Source organism: Schistocerca serialis, chromosome 2 (assembly GCF_023864345.2).
Source record: "Schistocerca serialis cubense isolate TAMUIC-IGC-003099 chromosome 2, iqSchSeri2.2, whole genome shotgun sequence".
Lineage (NCBI taxonomy): Eukaryota > Metazoa > Arthropoda > Insecta > Orthoptera > Acrididae > Schistocerca > Schistocerca serialis.
The window spans coordinates 313,077,825-313,100,540 of record NC_064639.1 but is presented as its reverse complement, the minus strand read 5'-3'; the positions used below and the strand labels follow the sequence as shown (position 1 = coordinate 313,100,540).

At 37.2% G+C, this 22,716-nt stretch overlaps 1 protein-coding gene across 1 annotated transcript; it reads right to left on the bottom strand.

The window, feature by feature from the left end:
- Window positions 1–5,564: 5,564 nt before the first annotated feature.
- Window positions 5,565–21,695, bottom strand: LOC126457101 (probable 26S proteasome non-ATPase regulatory subunit 3). The gene is made up of 2 exons (XM_050093138.1): window positions 21,541–21,695; window positions 5,565–7,233 (listed from the first exon to the last, which is right to left on the bottom strand). The coding sequence occupies exon 2, from the start codon at window positions 7,203–7,205 to the stop codon at window positions 5,706–5,708; it is 1,500 nt and encodes a 499-aa protein (XP_049949095.1). The 5' UTR covers window positions 7,206–7,233; window positions 21,541–21,695; the 3' UTR covers window positions 5,565–5,705.
- Window positions 21,696–22,716: the final 1,021 nt, after the last annotated feature.

The following is a 22,716-nucleotide window of genomic DNA, read 5'->3' as shown; positions in this document are numbered from 1 at the left end:
AACAAGGTATTTCAAGAACCTTCCAGAAATGATAAATTCTCAAAAACAAATAACTGCTGATGGTCGAGTTCAAGCTGGCACCCCACGGCACATCATCCAGTGATGCTAACTACTACACCACGCTGCATGCACCACAGCTTGCAGTAATGGATTAATCTCGTAATCTGATCTACTGCATTTTTTTTCCCTCTCTCTTTAAGAAAGTTGCACAGTCACAATGCCACACTGTATTCTTATCCAGGCAGTTCACATAGTTCCATCTTTGTGTGTGAATAAGGATTTATTCTTCCTCTAATATTCACTTACTAATCATTTGATTAGGTTCAAGGAGAAACATTAAAATCTATACATACATTAAGGCCCCCACCATGGTTTCTGTCTGTATGTTCGGGCTAATCTCAGGAACTACTGTAGGGATTTTAATGTGGTTTTCACTAATAGACTGAGCGATTCATGGGGAATATTTGTGGGCACAGAAGATAGGCATAAGGTCACCCAACTGTAGTGACAGGCTGGCACAAGGTACCGCTATAGTGATGTTCCATCTTGCATGCATCACTTGTCACCTGGTCAGTCCTCCAACACTAGATGTGTTGTGACAAATTGTTCCACAATTGCAATGTAATAACATTCACTAGTGATCGCTTCTCGCTTAAAAACAGGCCCATAATGCCTCTGCTCATATCACAGTCCAAACAGCAACTTTAAAGAGAATACAACAGTTTCATTTCACACAAATGGGAATTTTCAGAACCCTGAAATTGCCCATTTTATTTATTCAGGGCTCCATTCAAAAGGAAGTGTGTTTCATCTGTGAACCAAATGCAGCCAACGTCAAATACTTTGTTATCAATCATTGTGAGAATCTGGTTCACATAAGTCAGCCCTCTGTTGCACAGTTTGGACAAATATTTGCCTAGTGACTTTGGATTTTGATTGGAAACATTTAGGGTATGTCTCAGTATTTTCTACAAGCTGGAATGCTTCCTATCAATCACCACTGTAGTTCTTCAGTAGGATTTCCTTTGATATCCAGAAACCATGGCAACACTTTCAGGAGTAACAACAGCTTGCCTGGAGGCACCATTCCCTGCTAGATCAACAATGCTGCCTGTCTGTTCAAATTTGGTGAAGAGCTTACAAATAGTTTTCCCATCGAGTTTTTTTGGAACATCAAATTATGTTTGAAAACTGTACCTTGTTGCCGTGAAACTGTTTTCCAACCTGTGGTATCCTAGGACCAGAAAAACATGTTGTTCGTTGCAATGAAAGATTTTAATCTCTTCCTGGAGAGACTATTTGTTCTAATATGAATTCATAGGTGAGTCTAGGGTGCCAAATGTGTAAGCAATATAAGGTAATTTTTTTTCTTTTTGAGAGGCTTGGGGAGTAGTTCACCACTCCTTAGTAGTCTCTTCAATTGCTTGCAGTTTGTCGAGTAGTTGGTAGTTTGCAAATGTTTTTCTCATGCCTTCTTAATACGATGTCACATGTGTGTTCTTAGGTCTGTGTCTGTGGTTTCCAGATGTAATTACACATGCATGTGTTTGCCTCCTCCTTCACACGTAACTACCAAGAAATTAAATTTACATTCAACTGCCACACATTTCCCAGGTCAGATGTGAATGTTGATGATAATTTATTGATTGTTAAATGCAGCTTAAAAATAAATTGCAAACATGTAAGAAATTAAGGTGCTGGGCCTGGATAAACCAAAAGAAACAGATTGTTGACAGTTTCAGAGTGGGAATTAAGCAATGCTGGACTGAAATGGGAATGAAATACAACAGAAGACATGCATAGTTTTGTGAGATGAAATTGAGACAGTAGAGGATACTAGGCAAAGGGATAGGACCTGGTAGAAACCTGTAGATAATATACTAAATACTGTATTCAATTAACGAAAGTAGAAAACAAAAACTCAATAAACGAAGCAGTCTGCCAGGGCTACTGGTGATCAGTTAACAAATTCCTCCTGCTTTAGCCAGTCTGAATTCTATATCCTCTCTACTTCAGCTATTATCATTTTTCTGTAAGTCTGATGGCTTTTCTTTTCACCAGTGTGTCTATCATGTACATCAGGTGGAATAATTTTGTCACGAGTGGTGCTCCCAATATTTTGGTAATTCTGAGGGTGTGTCATCTACTCCAGTGGCTTTGTTTAGACTATGGTATCCTCCAGTTTATCTTCATTTACTTCCTCTTTTTGTTTTATAATATTGTCTTCAGATCTGCTTCCCCTGTATTGTTGTTTGTTGTTGTGGTCTTCAGTCCTGAGACTGGTTGGATGCAGCTCTCCATGCTACTCTATCCTGTGCAAGCTTTTTCATCTCCCAGTACCTACTGCAACCTACATCCTTCTGAATCTGCTTAGTGTATTCATCTCTTGGTCTCCCTCTACGATTTTTACCCTCCACGCTGCCCTCCAATACTAAATTGGTGATCCCTTGATGCCTCAGAACATGTCCTACCAACCGATCCCTTCTTCTGGTCAAGTTGTGCCACAAACTTCTCTTCTCCCCAATCCTATTCAATACTTCCTCATTAGTTATGTGATCTACCCATCTAATCTTCAGCATTCTTCTGTAGCACCACATTTCGAAAGCTTCTATTCTCTTCTTGTCCAAACTATTTATCGTCCATGTTTCACTTCCATACATGGCTACACTCCATACGAACACTTTCAGAAATGACTTCCTGACACAAAAATCAATACTGGATGTTAACAAATTTCTCTTCTTCAGAAACGCTTTCCTTGCCATTGCCAGCCTACATTTTATATCCTCTCTACTTCGACCATCATCAGTTATTTTGCTCCCCAAATAGCAAAACTCCTTTACTACTTCAAGCGTCTCATTTCCTAATCTAATTCCCTCAGCATCACCCGACTTAATTAGACTACATTCCATTATCCTTGTTTTGTTTTTGTTGATGTTCATCTTATATCCTCCTTTCAAGACACTGTCCATTCCATTCAACTGCTCTTCCAAGTCCTTTGCTGTCTCTGACAGAATTACAATGTCATCGGCGAACCTCAAAGTTTTTATTTCTTCTCCATGAATTTTAATACCTACTCTGAATTTTTCTTTTGTTTCCTTTACTGCTTGCTCAATATACAGATTGAACAACATCGGGGAGAGGCTACAACCCTGTCTTACTCCCTTCCCAACCACTGCTTCCCTTTCATGTCCCTCGACTCTTATAACTGCCATCTGGTTTCTGTACAAATTGTAAATAGCCTTTCGCTCCCTGTATTTTACCCCTGCCACCTTTAGAATTTGAAAGAGAGTATTCCAGTCAACATTGTCAAAAGCTTTCTCTAAGTCTACAAATGCTAGAAACGTAGGTTTGCCTTTCCTTAATCTTTCTTCTAAGATAAGTCGTAAGGTCAGTATTGCCTCACGTGTTCCAGTGTTTCTACGGAATCCAAACTGATCTTCCCCGAGGTTGGCTTCTACTAGTTTTTCCATTCGTCTGTAAAGAATTCGTGTTAGTATTTTGCAGCTGTGACTTATTAAGCTGATAGTTCGGTAATTTTCACATCTGTCAACACCTGCTTTCTTTGGGATTGGAATTATTATATTCTTCTTGAAGTCTGAGGGTATTTCGCCTGTTTCATACATCTTGCTCACCAGATGGTAGAGTTTTGTCAGGACTGGCTCTCCCACAGCCGCCAGTAGTTCCAATGGAATATTGTCTACTCCGGGGGCCTTGTTTCGACTCAGGTCTTTCAGTGCTCTGTCAAACTCTTCACGCAGTATCATATCTCCCATTTCATCTTCATCTACATCATCTTCCATTTCCATAATATTGTCCTCAAGTACATCGCCCTTGTATAGACCCTCTATATACTCCTTCCACCTTTCTGCTTTCCCTTCTTTGCTTAGAACTGGGTTTCCATCTGAGCTCTTGATATTCATACAAGCCGTTCTCTTATCTCCAAAGGTCTCTTTAATTTTCCTGTAGACGGTATCTATCTTACCCCTAGTGAGATAGGCCTCTACATCCTTACATTTGTCCTCTAGCCATCCCTGCTTAGCCATTTTGGACTTCCTGTCGATCTCATTTTTGAGACGTTTGTATTCCTTTTTGCCTGTTTCACTGACTGCATTTTTATATTTTCTCCTTTCATCAATTAAATTCAATATTTCTTCTGTTACCCAAGGATTTCTACTAGCCCTTGTCTTTTTACCTACTTGATCCTCTGCTGCCTTCACTACTTCATCCCTCAAAGCTACCCATTCTTCTTCTACTGTATTTATTTCCCCCATTCCTGTCAATTGCTCCCTTATGCTCTCCCTGAATCTCTGTACAACCTCTGGTTCTTTTAGTTTATCCAGGTCCCATCTCCTTAAATTCCCACCTTTTTGCAATTTCTTCAGTTTTAATCTACAGGTCATAACCAATAGATTGTGGTCAGAGTCCACATCTGCCCCTGGAAATGTCTTACAATTTAAAACCTGGTTCCTAAATCTCTGTCTTACCATTATATAATCTATCTGATACCTTTTAGTATCTCCAGGGTTCTTCCATGTATACAACCTTCTTTCATGATTCTTAAACCAAGTGTTAGTTATGATTATGTTGTGCTCTGTGCAAAATTCGACCAGGCGGCTTCCTCTTTCATTTCTGTCCCCCAATCCATATTCACCTACTATGTTTCCTTCTCTCCCTTTTCCTACACTCGAATTCCAGTCACCCATGACTATTAAATTTTCGTCTCCCTTCACAATCTGAATAATTTCTTTTATTTCATCATACATTTCTTCAATTTCTTCGTCATCTGCAGAGCTAGTTGGCATATAAACTTGTACTACTGTAGTAGGCGTGGGCTTCGTATCTATCTTGGCCACAATAATGCGTTCACTATGCTGTTTGTAGTAGCTTACCCGCATTCCTATTTTCCTATTCATTATTAAACCTACTCCTGCATTACCCCTATTTGATTTTGTGTAGACCCTCTATATATTTGTTTCTGCTTTCCCCTTGTTGGCTGGTACTGTCTTAATACTCAGATCTTATAATTATATAGCTGCTTCTCTTCCCCATAGTCATGCATGCTTTTAAGGCTGTTCATTTGTTCTATCTGCTGATAGCAAAAAAATTGTACAAATAAAAATATTAACATATTCATCATCTTAAAGCTGTTGCGTATTCATTGTCTTAAAGCTGCTGCTCATTTCACTGTAGAGAAAAGGAAGAAACAATTGTTGCTATAAGTGTTTCATCCCTTAAGTTGTGTAACTATTTAGAGTGCAGCTCAATTTTAGTCAATGTTGAAGGGATAAAAACAATTTCTAACCAGGTAACATAAATGGGTGTTTTGTCCAAAAGTAACCAACGATTCTTCGTTTATTATATTTTTACAGCAAGCATGTGATTTTGTGTTCTAATTGCCTCATTTGTGTGTACTGAAAATTTAACACAGAAAACTGTGAAACAAATTAACTCGCCAACCAATATTTTCCAAACTAAACAATACCTACCACAAGAAGCAGCATTAGAAGATTGTAAATGATGTGAAGTGACTAAAAATGAAGTACAAAAATAATTTCTTAAATATATTCATTGTTTGTAAGGAAAAGTTTATTTTAATCAATGTAAAATAACTATATAATGCAACTCTGTAGATTAAACAGAGCAGAAAATTTTGTTAAATGAAACAAAACAAACATCTGTTCATTAAAAAAAGATAATTACATAAATTATGGGAAACCATCATCATCTTCTTCAGCCATTTCCTTCGCCAGCTCCATATCTTGTTGTTCTCGTTCCCTCCGTTCTTCTGCAGACTCCAGGTCTTTGCCATATGATTTTGGAGGATAACGCATAGCTTTTACACTTTGATTATGAAGTTCTAGACAAAATGATATACGCTGATGGAAAGCTAATTGAGGTTCTCTTGTACAATAAATATCAGTAGTTTCTTTACTACGCATATAACCTCTTTCACGATCTAATGTGGCCTCAATAACTCCATCTCTAATAGCCTTTGCGACAATGAACTCCGCGTCCTCTGGTGAATCAAGCCCCAACTTCTTTGCTATGTCTGCTGGAGCAATTCGTGAGTACGACAAGCCCACAGACCTGATTGCTGTCTTGATAACATTGTGCCTCAAACGCAAAATTAGTGTAAATGTATGATCTGCTCTAAATTGTGGACCAAAGTTTTCAAGTACTTCTCCAAAACGTTGAAGATTTCCCATGCGAACTGCCTGAGTAAGCTGGAAATAAGGTGCTAATGACCTCCTTAATGCAGCATGTCTGAAGATCTGTCGTTCTGGTATATCTCCCAAAAGTAATTCAACTGTGACAGCTAACTTTTGGACAGTCTGCCGGAACCCAACTGCTGCGTTCTGTGGGGCCTTCCTTAATGCCTGAACAAGATTTTTGTGCGCTGCTGAATATTCTAAACGGGCTGCTTTAATCCTGCCAAGATAATAAAAGAAACGAGCCCATTCATTGTTGCTAGCAGACTCCGGGAAAACTGATTTTGACACCAGTTTGTCAGCTTGGTCATATAAGTTATAATGTAAATAGTTTCTAAGCAGACAGTTTATAAGGACACCTTGTCCTTCATAGTCATTCCGCAAAGTTGCAGTGCGTAGTCTAGAATGAAGAAATCCTCTAATTTTTTCTAACTGATTGGTAAGTTCATAGCTTCGTGAATGATAAAAATAGCACTTGGCAGTTACAAGATCAAGAGTTCTTCTATTCTGTGCTGTCACTTTTTGCATAAGGAGGTCAGAACATGTAACTGCATCTTCATACTTACGTCCATCAATCAACTTCAGAAGGACCAGTAGATGTATGTATGCATCAACCTCAGGCAGTAAAGGAGCAGTTGAACTTTTTCCGCTACGCATTCGCTGGGATGTCGAACCTTCTGTTTCCATTGGCTCCTCCACAAAGTTTAACAATGCATCTTTCTCAGTTGCAGAGTGTGTGTAGAAACCAGTAATAATTCCTCTAAGGACAACAGAATTCAGTTTTCTTCGTGTATTTGGGAGAGATCGCAGTACTCTCAATATAAATCGAGGTTCCTTATTTTGTACCGCCTTTTCAATCTGCCTGGCATGTTCTCTGATATCCTGAATGCTCACAACATCACCATCTTTCTTCGCATCTCCAGCATCTCCCTCACCAGAAGGGCTGTCTGCATTCTTCATTTCAACATCAGCTGACTGTTCTGCCAGAGCCACCATGTTTTTCTTTTATAGTATGTTCAAAAATCTGTAACAAAGATTGGAATTGCTCAAAATCAATATTTCTACTGTCTTAGTATGTTCATCCTAATTGTACAATGATAGATCATAAATAGGGCCTATTTGACTAAAACTTTAAATTGAAACTTTTCTTTTACATTCAAATAGCACAAATCAAGATTTAATAATATGGCCCAACTGCCTTTTGAGCAAATTATCAACACAGAAATTAAGTTTTACACAAACATTGCTGAATGCAAAACATTTACTTGCACACAATGATTCTCAATGATTGGAGTACTTCGAAATAATGGAATGAAAATTTTCATTCTTGAAATTATGAATTTTCTCGTCTTGGACATTCACAGAAATTGTGTTAAAAATGAGTTAAAAGGGTTCACCTTCTCGCAAGAACACAATTTCCCTTTAGTTTAATGTCTTCTTGCAAGAAGGCAAATCCTCTTTGAGACATTATTTCTGCAAGCATGGAAATAGCTCAAAATTCCGTTACAATAAATTACCATTGTTTGTCATTTTTATTTGGTGAATGAAGTTAATTTTTTTCTTGTGTGTGTGAATAACCTTTGCCAAAACATGTGACTTGACAATGTTCTACACAAAATTTTCAGATGGTATTGGGGCATAAACCATCTTAGGAAAAGGATAAAGCAGATTATTAAAATATGTGATACATCCTGAACATCTGTTTTTATATGTGCTATATTACTACTTGGTGCTATATTACTACTTGGGCCCTCCAATAAGACCTCTGGGACAGTGACTGACTGGAGTTGCTGAATCTATAGAAATCAAATGACTTCACAGCTACTGATAGTAATGAATTTCTGGGTGTTCTGCCACGTTGCTGTTTCCATTTTCTGCACAGGCGCTAAGAGTTTTGCTGTTATGTGTACTCGCTGCCTGGACTCCAACCAGACTGAACTATTGTTCATCTCATATCACTATTAGCACCTTGTTGGAAGTTCAACGTACTGAGGGGTCTACCTTTCTTTTGGCGGCACTTATCCTACTTATGTATTACGGAACATCATCTCACCTCAAGAATGAAATGACGTTATCTCTCAGGATGGATGAAATGTCAACTTCTCAAACAATGAGCTATCTAACAAAGATGTTGAGAGGGACATGAGACCAACAACAGTTCAGAGTCTGATTTGAGGCCAGACAGTGAGTACACATAACAGCAAAACTCGCAGAACCTGAAATAAATGGCTGGGTTGGTCGTCAAAATATTGTGAAGAAAATGGACATAACAACAACTTGGCAGAAAAATCACAAGCTCACTATTAATCAATCATGACGAGGAAACCTAAAAGTTCCAGTATTGATAGCTTTCTGACTGTTACCAATATGAAAGTAGGCAACAACGTGTTTACAGTGAGTAATTGGAAACCTGAAGTGATATGCAGAATTAACAATTGCGAAATTAAATTTTGTGTATGACCGAGTTTGAAATCCTCTTATTTATTGCCATTTTAGACGAATTAAGCAATGCTGTCTGCTAATAAAGTTGATAGCTACCAGTCAACATATGCTGACTTCTACTGATTCAGTCTGACATATTAATCACTTCACCATAAGTCGGCTTGGAGTGAACAAACAGTTTATGCTAGTGTCATTGTACTATATGATCATCTTTGACTAAGATTAATCTTATTTGCGTGTACCTTTAGTGTTACAGGTTTATGGAGTACACATGTCAGGCATCACTTAAAAATCATCTTTTATGGTCGAGATGGGAATAGAATCTACCATCTTTGAGGAAGCATAAAACCCTGAGAAACTGATTTTTCATCATCGGCTCTTACCAAGATTAAGAAGTGCTTAAGGCTTTGTTTCCACTGGAGTGCTATATGAAGGGACACTCCTCAAACAGTAAAACACGACACAGTGCAGAAAAAAAAGGGACAACCACACATCCAACAGTAACTAAAGATAAATTACACGGGGCATGACCACGCAGACTAGCAGAGGAGATATGACACAGGGTCTCTGGGCCCAGAATGCAGCAGGAGCAGTTGAACCACAAACTATTCAACCCCAAAAGCAGTTCAAAATATTAGGTCTGAGAAGAAAAACAACTTCCTCCGAGGAAATGAATAACTAGTTCAACAGTCCGTAAGTCATCTGCCAACATCAGAGACACCGAATCCTTAAAGCCGTCCTCGGCATGGAGAGCCAGATGGAGGGAGTATTCCACCAGGCTAGGACCTACTGTCTCTAAGATTCCACAACCATAACATGGGGGTTGTTCAGTAAGATCCAAAACTACAGGTTAATCTATTATGGCCAACATCGATGTGACATAGGTTGGTGGGTTCCTTCTGAGGGAAATGGAAGGATTGGGTTGGGTTAGATTGTGTGGGGGAATATACTAAACAGTGAAGTCATCCGTATCATCAGATTAGGGAAGGACAGGGAAGGAATTCTGTCGTGCCCTTTCAAAGGAGCCATCCCAGCATTTGCCTGAAGCGATTTAGGGAAATCACGGAAAAATTAAATCAGGATGGCCGTGGGATTGAACCGTCTTCGTCCTGAATGTGAATCCAGTGTGCTAACCATTGCGCCACCTCGCTCTGTAAGGAAATGGAAGTAGTAGTGCAATACAGCGGTCTTGACCATGCTTAGTTCACCAGTAGTGGGCAGCAGCCCACCAGACGTTCCATTCTGAGTTAGTAGAGGTATTATTTACAAATAAAAATCTGCACCCAGGATCATCAAAGCAAATGCTGGGTGAATAATCACTCATCCAGCCAAACAGTCTGTCAGTTCATCCCCTGTGATACCTATACGACTTGGGACCCAGAGAAAGACAATCCAGCAGGTACTTTGACAGGGTAGAGAGAACAACATTAATAAGGAATATTACAGACTGACAAGATTACCATCAATCGATAGACTGGAGGTTGCTCACTGGGTCACTACAAAATAAAACAAGCTGAGGGATGTCTCTCTAAGGGTTCTTAATGACTACTGGTTTTGCCATAACAAAACAGTACCTATTCCTGTCAATGATGGTTGTTCCAACTGGTGGGAGATGTAAAAGCATACCCCATCCTATCCATGCCGTGACTGTAATTGACAGCAGCATCTTTATACTCCTGAAGAACTAAGAAGGCAGATGCTGAAAGGTTGGTCATGTGGTTGACAAACTTCATGTCGCGGAAATAGATAGATTCTAATTCATGGTCTGCTTATAGGTCAAGGAGGCATGCACAACAAGACTACATGCGGAACACAATCTATGGGAAGCGGGGAGGGGGAGGGGGAAGGGGGGAGATTGGCAGAGGCTCCAGCATAGGGTCTTTAAGAGAAATTTCAACTGGGATACCCACCCAACAGAAAGTGTTAGAGGGCAGACAATTCCTGTATGAAAAAATAATTCACTAAGTTGGATCATTAGTAAATTGTACAATGATTGTATAAGCCAGCAAGAGTTGATATCACCAGAACTGAAGAAGTAAGATCCCTGCTTCGATATGGAGACCCTCTACAGGACAAGTCCGGATGGCACTGTGGCCAGTCATATTCCACAATGATGCTGATGATGCACCGGATACAATGATTTCAAAGCCAAGGGTGCCGCTTCACCATAGACTAGTTGAAACATGACCAAGGACTGGTAGATGCAGAGGAGAGTAATGTGATACACGTGGCAAGGCGGGTTGGGGTGGAAGCAGAGAGCATTATGCTGTCACATGCGGCTGGTGTTCAGTGGCAGCTATGTCATCTTTTTATCATAGAGGAGTTCTAAAAATTGGGATGTGCAACAATGTTTGAGTGCTGGCTACTCAAGTAGAATTCTCTGTCAGGGTGAACTGAGGTACTATGGGAATTGCACAACTTGCATATCGCAAGAGACAATTGGAATTAATGGGAAAGTGTCCAAGCAAAGGCCCTTTGGATGGTTCAGTCCAGTGACAGGCAGGAAACACTGAGAAGACCATATATGCTCTCAGAATTTTAACAAAGCTCATTATCTGCTGCCTTGTCTCCAGAAACGATTGTGGGCCCATGGTTCTACCATGTGTAACACTTTGTAACAGATACGCCCCAAGGTTGAGGACTATAGGGACCCCACAAATGAAGCAGGGATGCCCTACACACAATTGGCTGGTGTGTAGTGTAAACAAAGCCTGTTATGATGAGAGGACTCTCAATCTAGTTTACATAATCACAGTCACAGGAAACTATACATTAGTGTAAGACACAAATAATTGCTCCCAGGCCCCAGTGGAAACAAAATTCCAGCAATCAACTACAGAAACGTCCATAACAAAGTATCAGAGTCTGCAGTTCTTCTAAAAAGCATTGAAATTTGTATAATATGAGGTTTAGAAACTAGTTATTAACTGAAATTGATAGCAGTACAGTTTTTGGTGTTAAATATGAGTCCATATCGAAAGGAAAAGCTACTGAATAACAGAGTACGTGTAATAGTCATAGCAGACCTGACACCCAAATCTAGAGATAAAAATTGAAGTTACACACTACATCCTTAGGACTAAGCTCTGTATAAGGGGTGAGGATACACCTATGAGTGGAGTCATCCTATTGACCACCAGTTTCACACCAAGATACAACCAAAAGCTTTTGAAACAGCCTTACTTCACTAATGGCATAGTCCATTTCAATTTAGGCAGGCTAGGAAAAAATCTTACTTTCATAGTCTTTGATGTTATTGAATGTGGCCTATGTTAAAATGAAGGACTAAGTAAGGAACACACATTTTCTTGTTTTATATAGGTAAAAAAATTTCTGGACCAAGATACAGCCCTCCAAATATGACAATGTGCATACTATTTTGAAGATGCGAATTTTGGAAAAAATTTTAAAATGCTGTATCTCTGGAACAGTTCTAGATATTTTGTTGTTTTTTTAACATGAAAGATAACTGATTTATGATTACAAAGAAATCCTCCATTTGGACTTATCTGTCAAAGTTCTTTTACTATAGTGTTCAGATTTTTTATAATCTATGGAATTTTTTTTTTCAAAAATGCCTATCCATAAAATTTTTATTTTTTTTCTGTTGATTAATACCATATAGTTCTACATTCCCTGAAAAGGAGAGCTTCCACTTGTAGGTTGAACAGGTTTTATAAACAACTGAAGTTTTTGCCATACATCCCCCACCAAACCTGTTTTATTACCACATTGTCACATAACAGGCTCATAAAAATCAAAACCCAGCCTTTTTTAACATAATTTTATTTTTGAAAAATGAGTAAGAGACTCATATTTCAAGCATTTTAAATGGTCTGAAAATGTATGTGAAAGGCCCAAAGACTTAAAGGTTTCAATTTATACAGCGTCTGTGCCCTCTGTTTTGTACTGAAATTACCCAGTCAATGAACTAAAAATGTGTTCCATTGCTTCAGTATTTTCCTTTGATATAGTTACATGCCTTCCTGTTGAACCAATAGGAACTGGATCACTTACAATCTTCAAAACATTGTGAACAGGAAGTGAGCACTGGTGGTGGTGTTCCAGTCTTTCAGCTGGAAACCTATATCCAGCAGCTGGTCCATGTGGTAGCATAAAGTTCAATACAATTTCGTTTAACTCATAACTGGTGTCTATAATCTCTGCAATCCACCAGTCGCAGTCATGCCACAAACATCCCCCTTGTCATGTTGTGAATCTGAATATTATCCTGCTGTTTCTGGTCAAACCAATGGAATTTCTTCTTTCTCGCTCTTTGAAGTGCGTGTAATATGAGTTTGCCCATATTTTGAGTCAAAAAATGTTAAAATTGCTTATCTTAAAAACTCTTTTCGATAACATCATGAATTTTTGCAGCAAGTTTATTTATTATACATATTTGAAGATACAAATTATACTATTAAAATATATTAATATTTTCTATGAAAAAAAATATACGTATTTTTTTCTTTTTTTTTAAACGGACATTTTGTTTTATAAGAATAGCAATATCTAGAGTCTCAGACCTGATAGCATGCTCAAATTTGTTTTAATTTACTCTTAAACATATAGGCTACTTGATAAAACAAAAATAATGATGGCTTTTTAACATGTTTATTAATTATAGTAGATTACATTAGAATTATGTACAAAGATAGTGTACTTACGACACTTATGTATAACCCAACTGATTGCTTGAAACATTGAATTTTTTGAGTAATTTTGTCTTTTTAATAAACATTAATGCTGATTCAAACTGTTTTTCCACTTCATCCAAGAGCTTTCAGTTCTTTTGATACAGTCTTTTTTGAAGTAATACATTCTTCCAGTGCCGCTTGATTGAGGTGCGTCTACTACACAGACTATGTGCTCCAAAGAATCTTCTCTTTCAGGCCAATAAAATGATGCAGCTGGTCCTGAAGGATGTAGAAACAGAATTTCTGCATCTTCTTCATCATTGAATATTGTTTTTACCAGTCCAAAGTACCAGTTACCATCATAATTTGCAGCCACATAGCTATTTATGGATGGTTCAACACGAACCCAATCAGACGAAGAATGGAAAGAAAAGACTAAGGAGGGTTTTACACTATCTGTAGTCCTTCCAATTTCAAGGCTGTTTGTCGGAAGTGGTTTGAAGTTATGAAAACTTCTTGTTCCAGGAATGGTTCGGGTTGCTGAAAAACGTTTTTCTAGTTTTAACCGTAGCAAATCAGCTTCTTTTTTGTCAATAAAGTGAAAATGAATGTTTTCAATATTTTTTTCACAAAACTTGTACACATCGATCGCTGTCGTTATTTGTTCTTCGTCTGAAAGCTGTAGACTGGCTTTCCTTAAAATTCTTTTAATAGTTCCTCCTAGGCCATCACAAATTGACTTCCCATGACTTGTTGCAAAAAAAGAGTGTTGGGCCTTCAAATTAAAGCCTCTCAAGTGTTCAGTTAAATTTTTAAAACTGTTTCTATTTTTGTACTGCCCAGCACAACCATCTGTAAAGTAGTGAACTGAGTCAATGTCAGTATGATGTAATGACAGCCACTTTGTAATCTCTTTTTGTACAAAGTTAACAAAACCAGTGTCATGTTCTTGGCCATCACTAATAAAACAGTTGGAAACAAAAACATTGTTTTCCTCATTTCTTAGGAAAACTCCAATTGGGTGTAGAATACAACCACCTCTATTCCAGTGGTAACTTTGGATCTCATTTTGTATAACAAAGGAATAATTTTCACTGAAATCCATCACAATAATTGCTGTTTTGGGTGGTTGGTCTTCTTTCAATCTTTTAAAGGCTGCTGATTGGGATTTTGCTTTAAACGAGTGCAGGGTGAGCTTTTCCAATGACCTAACCAATAAAGAAATGTAGTCTTCAACACTGATAGACTGTTTGATCATTTCTGCCCCGTCTGTGTTAACCCACTGACTGACTACAATTTCTTCTTCTAAACCATAATCTTCACTTAGTTTTTTAGTTATGCAGTATTTGCATGACAGCTGTTGCAATGATGTAGCACGCAGCTTTGGTTTTCCGTGTTGCACACAAGCATCTTAATTAGATCTTGATAAGATTCTTCAATTTTCACAGCATCCAGTAATAGTTTAGCATTCTGGTGGATACTGCATACACATACAGTGTGTGTGTGCCTGCAGCACCAGCAAGGATACACCATTTAGGTCTCAAGAAACAAAATTTTGAAAATCCTACTTCTACCTCGGGATTCTCCCATTTGAAAGAACAATAGTTCTCTCAAGTTACACAAAATGAGTCTTTTTTGCATGTACACATTATTTTGCACACTTACTTAGTCTTTTGTTCCAGGTAGCACTCTGGAACTTTCATAAAAATCTGTTACAAGTCTTACTGTATTTTCAGAAAGAATTTTACCTTTTTTTGGACCAGGAGTTTCCAAAATACCCTTTTCAGATTTTAGCTTTCTAGCTTGTCGCACCACGTACTCACTTACATTACATTCTTTCATCACTTTATTTTGACTCCAAGAATCTGGAGCCAAGGTCAGAATCTGGATTTTTCTAGACCTCCCAACAGATGAAATCTTCTCTTTCATAAGAGAAATCATTACATCAAAATCCTTTGCTTTCTCAACCACACTTGTATCTTCTTCGTCATCGTCAGAACTTGGTGCATCATATTTTAATGCTTTTGAAACCATCTTTTTTGCAGTCTTTTCAATACTGCTAACCTTCCTTTTAAAATAAGACCCTTTACTTTGTCCTGACAAGCCATGAAGCTTTATCGGTGTTAAACCTAATTTATCAAGAGCAATGTTTGTTTGTACGAGGGATTCATTTCTGGATTCCAATGATTCTAATTAAACCATGACTTCATCATCTGTTTCACTTTCATTGACTTCAACTCTTAATTTTTCCTCACTAAAGTTACAGCATTTTGAGCAAAGCTTTTGTCCAGGTTTTATGCTAATATTTTTTGTAATTGTTTAGAAAGATTCAAGCCTACACTTCTCAACGATTTTTTGATGGGCTTTTTGTGTTTTTTTAGTGGGTCTACACATGTTGTTTGATACTTTTCAAAAACATTTAAAAAGTAGTAGCTGTGGTGTGAACATATATTCTTAAATTCACACAGATTAATTCCAGATCGTAAGTGGATCAAATCTTTTTCTTCCTCACTCAATTCAGATACCGGTTGTGACTTTTTTGAAGGTGTGTAGGTTGTTTGGAAACAGTCAGATCTTTTAAATAACCCTACGCTACAGGTTTGAATATCTGACATACTGATTTCACTTTTGGTCTGATTACTGTTCTGGTTACTTTTATAGGATATCGGAAAAGAATCTCTGTAAACTAAGTAACAGTACTTACTGAAAGTTCGAATAAACTTAATAAGATACTATCCAAGCACTATTTAACACTGTAATAATGTTTTACTTCAAAACACATGAGTAACAAAACAAAATCCAAGCGTACATTGTTACTCCAAGAAGACAAAAACTTATTTTCGGTGTCTAAGTTACTTCGTACTTTTTATTTTTTAAATATAATTGTTATTATTTTAAAAATTAGATAACTATTAAAAAGGTTAAAAATCCAACATAATTTTTCTTTTATCTAATAGCCTATACAATCAAGAGTATTTTAAAACAAATTTGAGCTTTCTAGCAGGTCTGAGACTCTAGATATTGCAGTTTTTGTAAAACTAAACATCCGTTAGCCAAAAAAAAACTTGTAATTTTTTTTTCATTTGGAAGATTTTAGTATATCTTTATGGTAATTTTTTTTTAACATTTAGATATAATACACAAACTTATTCCAAAATTTCATACTGATATCTTGAGTATTCTTTAATATACAAATTTTTTTAATTGTGAGGACACGTTTAAGTTACGATTTCCGACTGCTGAAACAACGCCAAATCTAAAAACTTTAAAAATTTATAAAAAAAAACTACAAGAGATAGAGCAAAAAAATTTACAAGTGCTTCCAGGATGATAAAAGAACTAATTGCACCAAGTTTCATCAAAATCTGACATGGTTGGTGTCAAGGCCTGGGTGACTTGACATGGAATGACCCGGCAGTATACACATAAACAGACATCTCTAGGTGGGTGTGGAACTACCCACTTTCGTTGTAATGCATAAAATTTTGATCTTCCAATATGTGGAGTTGTATAGTTGCTCTTACAAATGGCAAAAGTTTCTTTAATACTGCGAGTCAAGTACCTCTTCACTTTCACAACTTTTTGACCTTCAACTATTACAGTTATAGTGTCTTTTGTTGGCACTCTGGCGAGAACAGTCCCATTTATCCGCCAGATAAAATGACTGCACTATTTCAACTTGAGCTGCTCCTACAGGATGGCCATAGTAGGGATCTGGTCTTCCAAAGCCTCCTTTTACAGACCTCACATTTCTTGGTTTGTCTACCATGTACTTTGATACTGATGGAACATGGTTCAAAATTGTTTTCTTTGCAAACATCTCTGGAATAATAGTTAAAACTTGCACCTTTTCACTGTAGGATGCACAATATTCGACAGCTGAATTGGTATTTGTGAAAAATTCCTGGCAAGAGGTGCAGGATTGCTTTGGTTCATTTTCTTCTGAAGATGGAATTTCTACTTGGAATATGGTGGTTAGTTTTGCTGTAGTGTATTTATCCATAGCTCTAGTAATTTCTCTGCGCTTTCTTGATGCACAGAGCTTATGACTCAACTTCACTGATCACAGTTTCTTAACAGGACTAACACCTACCTCTGTAGTTGACTGATTCAGGGTATTTAATTCTTCCCCTATTGATGCAAAATCTGCGCATTGTGAGGCTTCACCTTCTTCAGATACTATCATTTTAGTTATTCTGCCAAAACATTTAGAACACAAGAAGTCGTCACTGGAAACACATTCACTTTGAAACAGGGTCTTCGAATGAGAACACTTATTCCCAACCTGAACAAAGTGTTTTTTTGTTTGTCTTATATATCACTCTTTTTTGGATATGCAAAAAGTGAGCATACTTCACTTTCCTGTGGTCCCAGTTAAAAAAACATTTCAAACAGTCCTTTTCAGAAAACACACTGCAACTGTGTCACCTCGCAAACACACAGAACTCACTGGGTGGTCTCAGATTTCTTAGAAGCCTCTTCAAGTATACACATTAATGCTGAACAACTACAAGACAGAAACCTGCAATTAACAACCACGACAAAGAAACTGAAAAGAAATAACTGCAACAAAAAAGTGATAAAAAAAACAACTGCAACAATGACAATAGAAATAAACATTGTAACAAAAGAATTAGTTTCAAAAACTTCAGTGAAGACATACGTTTAGATTTTTTTAAAAATAAAACCTGTCCAACTTCAAAGTGGAAGCTCTCCTTTACAGAGAATATAGTACTATGTGCTACTAATCAACAGAAAAAAATTTAACTTTTCTGCATTGGCACTTTTGAAAAAAATTCTCTCTGTAAATTATAAAAAAATTCAAAAGGTGACAGTAAAAGAACTTTGACAATATGTCCATATGGAAGATATTATTGCAATCATAAAGCAATTATCTTTCAAATAATAATAATAAAAAAAAATATCTAGAACTGTTACAGAGATACAGCATTTTAAATTTTTTTTCCAAAATCTGCATCTTCAAAGCGGTATTCACAGTGTCACCTTTGGAGGCCTTTATCCTGGGGCAAGAATTTTTTTTGAGGGGGAAGGGGGAGGGGGAATGTATGTTTTTCTTACTTACTCCTGAATTTTAACATATGTTAAATTCAATAACATCCAAGACTATGAAGGTAAATGCCCTGCCAGAAGTGATATGGATTATGCCTATACATATGCTCCCCAATCATATTATCATGACTGGAGGAGACTTTAATCATCCAGCAATCACTTGTGATTTTAAGTGTTGGGCATGACAAGACATACAAAATAATAGTAAATGTTTTTTGTGAATTGCAGTGAAGCACACTTACAATGTACCACATCTCTTTCAATGGTGATGCTGTTGCTGTTAATTGGGAATGATGGGAAGTAAAAACGACAAATTGTGTGTTGGTTGCGAACAGCCAATTGGAATGTTTATCTGTAACTTCATATGGTTCGTAAATAAATTTAGCTAGTAGTTTGTTCCATTAGGTTGGAATTTAACCACATGATCAGAATTTTTGGCAATATCGGAAATAAGAACAAGTGATTACTGTAATGATGAACGTATATCTCGGGTTAACCTATACATTACTTTATGATGACAGTCTATTTTCATGCTGACTTCATCAACTCACAATCAGATGACCATATTTCAACCTTGGTCTCTGGCTACACTACAGATCAGTCTAATTGGCAAGTCTAGTTTTCTTCTGGCTCATATTTTCTGCCAAAAAAAATCAGATTCAGTGATCCTCGTTGGGTACCAAATTCTGTCATCTGATTGGCTATGACCAAAGGAAACAAACTGCCAACAACAATATGCAGCAGAAGAGCCTGTTAATTCTAAGTGCATTTTAGCCGACCTGACCTCTGATGACATTAATACAGAGTGAAAAAGAGGAAACAGAACTTTTATTTATGGGCAGGAAATTTTAGAGGAAATCTGGCTCTAGTTGATAGATATGTATCTAGCAGGACATTTCATAATTGGGGGTCCCTCTAAGTCTACAGTCTCTCTGAATAAGCTTCTGAACAGTGGCTATTGCACAATAAATGTAAAAGTATGCAACTATCATTAGAGAGATGTTGAATGGAATAAACTTGAGTGTGAGAAGAACATGGTGAAGTCCTGAATAACTACCAGCGCAGAATCTTATCAAAAGCTCTCTCACAAAACATGGAGAAATGGTTGACATATATGTAAATGCTGTCAGAGGCCAAATGCTCACAAATACAGATAACTTGTTTAAATGTTCATAAATTTAAAATTGCACAGTTCATAAAATTCAAAAATAGTGTCTTATGACTATAATTTAAATGAAACAAAATTAAGTAAAGGTTTTGCACACAGATGTAGCATTTCCCAGTGCTTTTTAACACAACAAAGTGCACTAAAAATAATGCATTTGGGGGAGATCTTTAATTTGGTGTATCACAAACTGCATGTATGTCAGGCTTGAACCTCACTTGTCGTTTGCAAGTGTTACAGCGACTGTTTGCTGCATTTAAGCACAATCTCAGTTCCAAAGTAAAGGAGGTGAGTGTACGCCAAATTGAATCTCTCAAACTGTATCATCAGTTATGCCCAGGTAGTTCATTCATTGATTTAAAGCTGCAAAATCCGTTTGACTATGATTCCCAGCTCAGCACCCACTTTCAACTTGTGACACACTGTTCATCATTTTCTGTTAGGCTACACTAAAATGTATTATTCTAATTTTTGTTCACTGTGTAACTTTGAGCTGTCACATTTGTTGTTGGCTGGTTGTGGTTTGCTTTGCTGAAATGTCATTGTTTAGTCGGTACGCCACAATCTTTGTTTGCTGCCCAAATCAATGCCAACTACAAGAATCATGTCAGAAAAACAAATCAGGGAATACTCATGTATTTTGCACAAGATTTTTACTTATTTACAATAGTTACTATTCTACTGCAGGTTGCTTCATCAAAACACAAAGTGTCTACACTATTTACTAATATTAGGCCTAGTCAACCTATAAACAGAAATTACATAATATCCACATTTCGTAATATTATTACTAACACATACTTTGATCAATTCTGCCAAAAAAAAAGTCAGTAGCATTTTTAGACTTGGCCATCATTTCTACATCTCTTACTATACTGGGTAAATCACTGCGAACTTTGTGGCACAGTGTGCTTATCATTGTTCTGGTTATTAGTGTTTCTTTCCATTACACTTAAGTATGAATTGCGGAAAGAACAATTGCATCAGTGTGACTATGCTACTATTAAGTCTAATATTGTCTTCAAGTCCCCTATGGGAATGAAATGTACGAACTGTGATGAAAGATTCCTCACTCATTACTGGTTCTGGAAAATTTGTATGTAGGTCTTCAAGCGCCTGTACGTTCGAGTTTCTCGACCGTCCACTGGTGCTTGCCTGTGAGTTAGACAAATCACTCACTACTTGTGTTGCCCCTATTTATGGATGTTCAGCACTCTGCAGTTAGTCCTGTTTTGTATGGTTCTCCCACACTTGGTATATTCTAGAATGAGTTGCGAAAGTACGGTCTATTTTCCGCGTAATATGCTTTGTACATCGACACAATTTTCACGTATCCTGCCAGCGAACTGAAGTCTCTCACCTTCTTTACCTACAACTAACCACTCAACTTCGTATCACAACAAATCGTTACACTACGGTATTTTTTGTTGGTTTTTCGCATAAATAGTTATAATGACGCATTATGAAATAAAAAAAAAAAAATAGTTTCCGTGATACACCGCATTAAATATCTGTCCGAAATGTGACATTTCATGTATGGTTTGTTGGGCTAGGTTGGCGTATAAAACGATTCAACGCCTATAAAACGATTCAACGGCTATCTTCAAAGCAGAACACTGTAATGAAGAATATAATTATTATTGGATCGCGGGTATATGTTTTCAAAAATAATTTAACTAACGTTTCCTTCTCGAACAAGATTAAAACTTTAAAACGTTTTGTTACTACACGAAACCTCCGCGATTCAAAATTAAGCTTCCAAATATTTCTTATCAACACATCAACTGTAACGAAGTCTAAACTCAAACATGATGAGAGGCTTTGAAACGTAAACATTCCTTGCAAGAGCTTTAGACACACAAACAAATATAAGCAGATCATTATTTACATCTCCTTCTTCATAAAATCACTGTTGCAATGTACACAAGGCATTCCTAAAATTAAATGATTTAGAAATTTAACAGGCTGCTCTCGGTTGCATTTCATACATTTCACACATATTGGAAAAAGCACTCACACGATGTAGTTTGAAGCGTAAAACCTATCCTCCCGCGAGGCAGGGAACCTGCGGGATATCCCTCACACAGCTGTCGTACGAGACGCAAATTTTACACTTCTATGCAAACAATCACAACTTGCTTCGTAAGCTTCATCAGAGATGTTACTGCTTGATCAAGAATATCTTCGAAACAAAGATGAAATCAACGCACAGACCACAGATAAAATAGACTGCGCATGACGACACTTTACCACAGTCTAATATATTAGACTGTGACTTTACTGAAACCGTGGCCGACGTATCTCGTGGACCTCGACTGAAAACTGAAACCAAAATCTAAATCACGTGACTCGAGGCACGAAGGCGACTATGTCATTATGCATTTATAGTGCAAAATATATGACGTTTTTGTTCCAAATCATATGTTGTGCTGTTTAGTAGAACCAGAAGTATTGACCTCCACATATGCTTGGCTAAGTCTTGTTTTGTATCCTGGTGATTACGTAAGTCGTAAACTGACGGAAATCTCAGTTGTGAAAGTGAACTACAACACTTGCAGAGATATTTCCATGAGCTGAAAGTTAGAATGTATGTTGATCGTTGGCTATAAAACTCAATGAAAGAGTAACGTTTTAAAATGGCAGAACGTTAATATCAAACTCACTACAGGAATTCTCAACAATATTTTCTAACATATTATGTCCATTGTTTCGGTATCTGCACTGGATTAAGCGGGAGTCATAACGTATAATCGCTTGTTATGTGGAAAGACGGACATTATGGATATAAAAGATTTTCATTTCTTATAAAACCGCAATGAAACATTTCATACATATTGTTGAAGAATCATCAGAAAATTAATGCTGCCTGTCAAGCCGATAGTTCGTCTTCTAATCCTGTGGACGCAGTGAATTAAGACTGACAGTGTAACATAAACAGGCAGTCACCATATAACTATAGTTCTGTGTTTTATGAAAAGAACTGTCAATACTTTTCAAATGGTCACGTGTAACAACGATAACCATCCCATTAACATTAGGAATTTCGGAAACACTGAATTAACTATACTAGTACATTGCATATAGTAGCAATACAAATCATTTTATTGTTAAAATGAATGCATGAGTTTAGATTTGAATGAGAAAAACTGTCAGCTCTACTTCGCAATGATAGAGATTCGGCTTGCTACAACGA

Bases quoted from the DNA above. Each gene is read 5' to 3' on its own strand.
- LOC126457101 (XM_050093138.1), bottom strand. From the start codon at position 7,205: ATGGTGGCTCTGGCAGAACAGTCAGCTGATGTTGAAATGAAGAATGCA.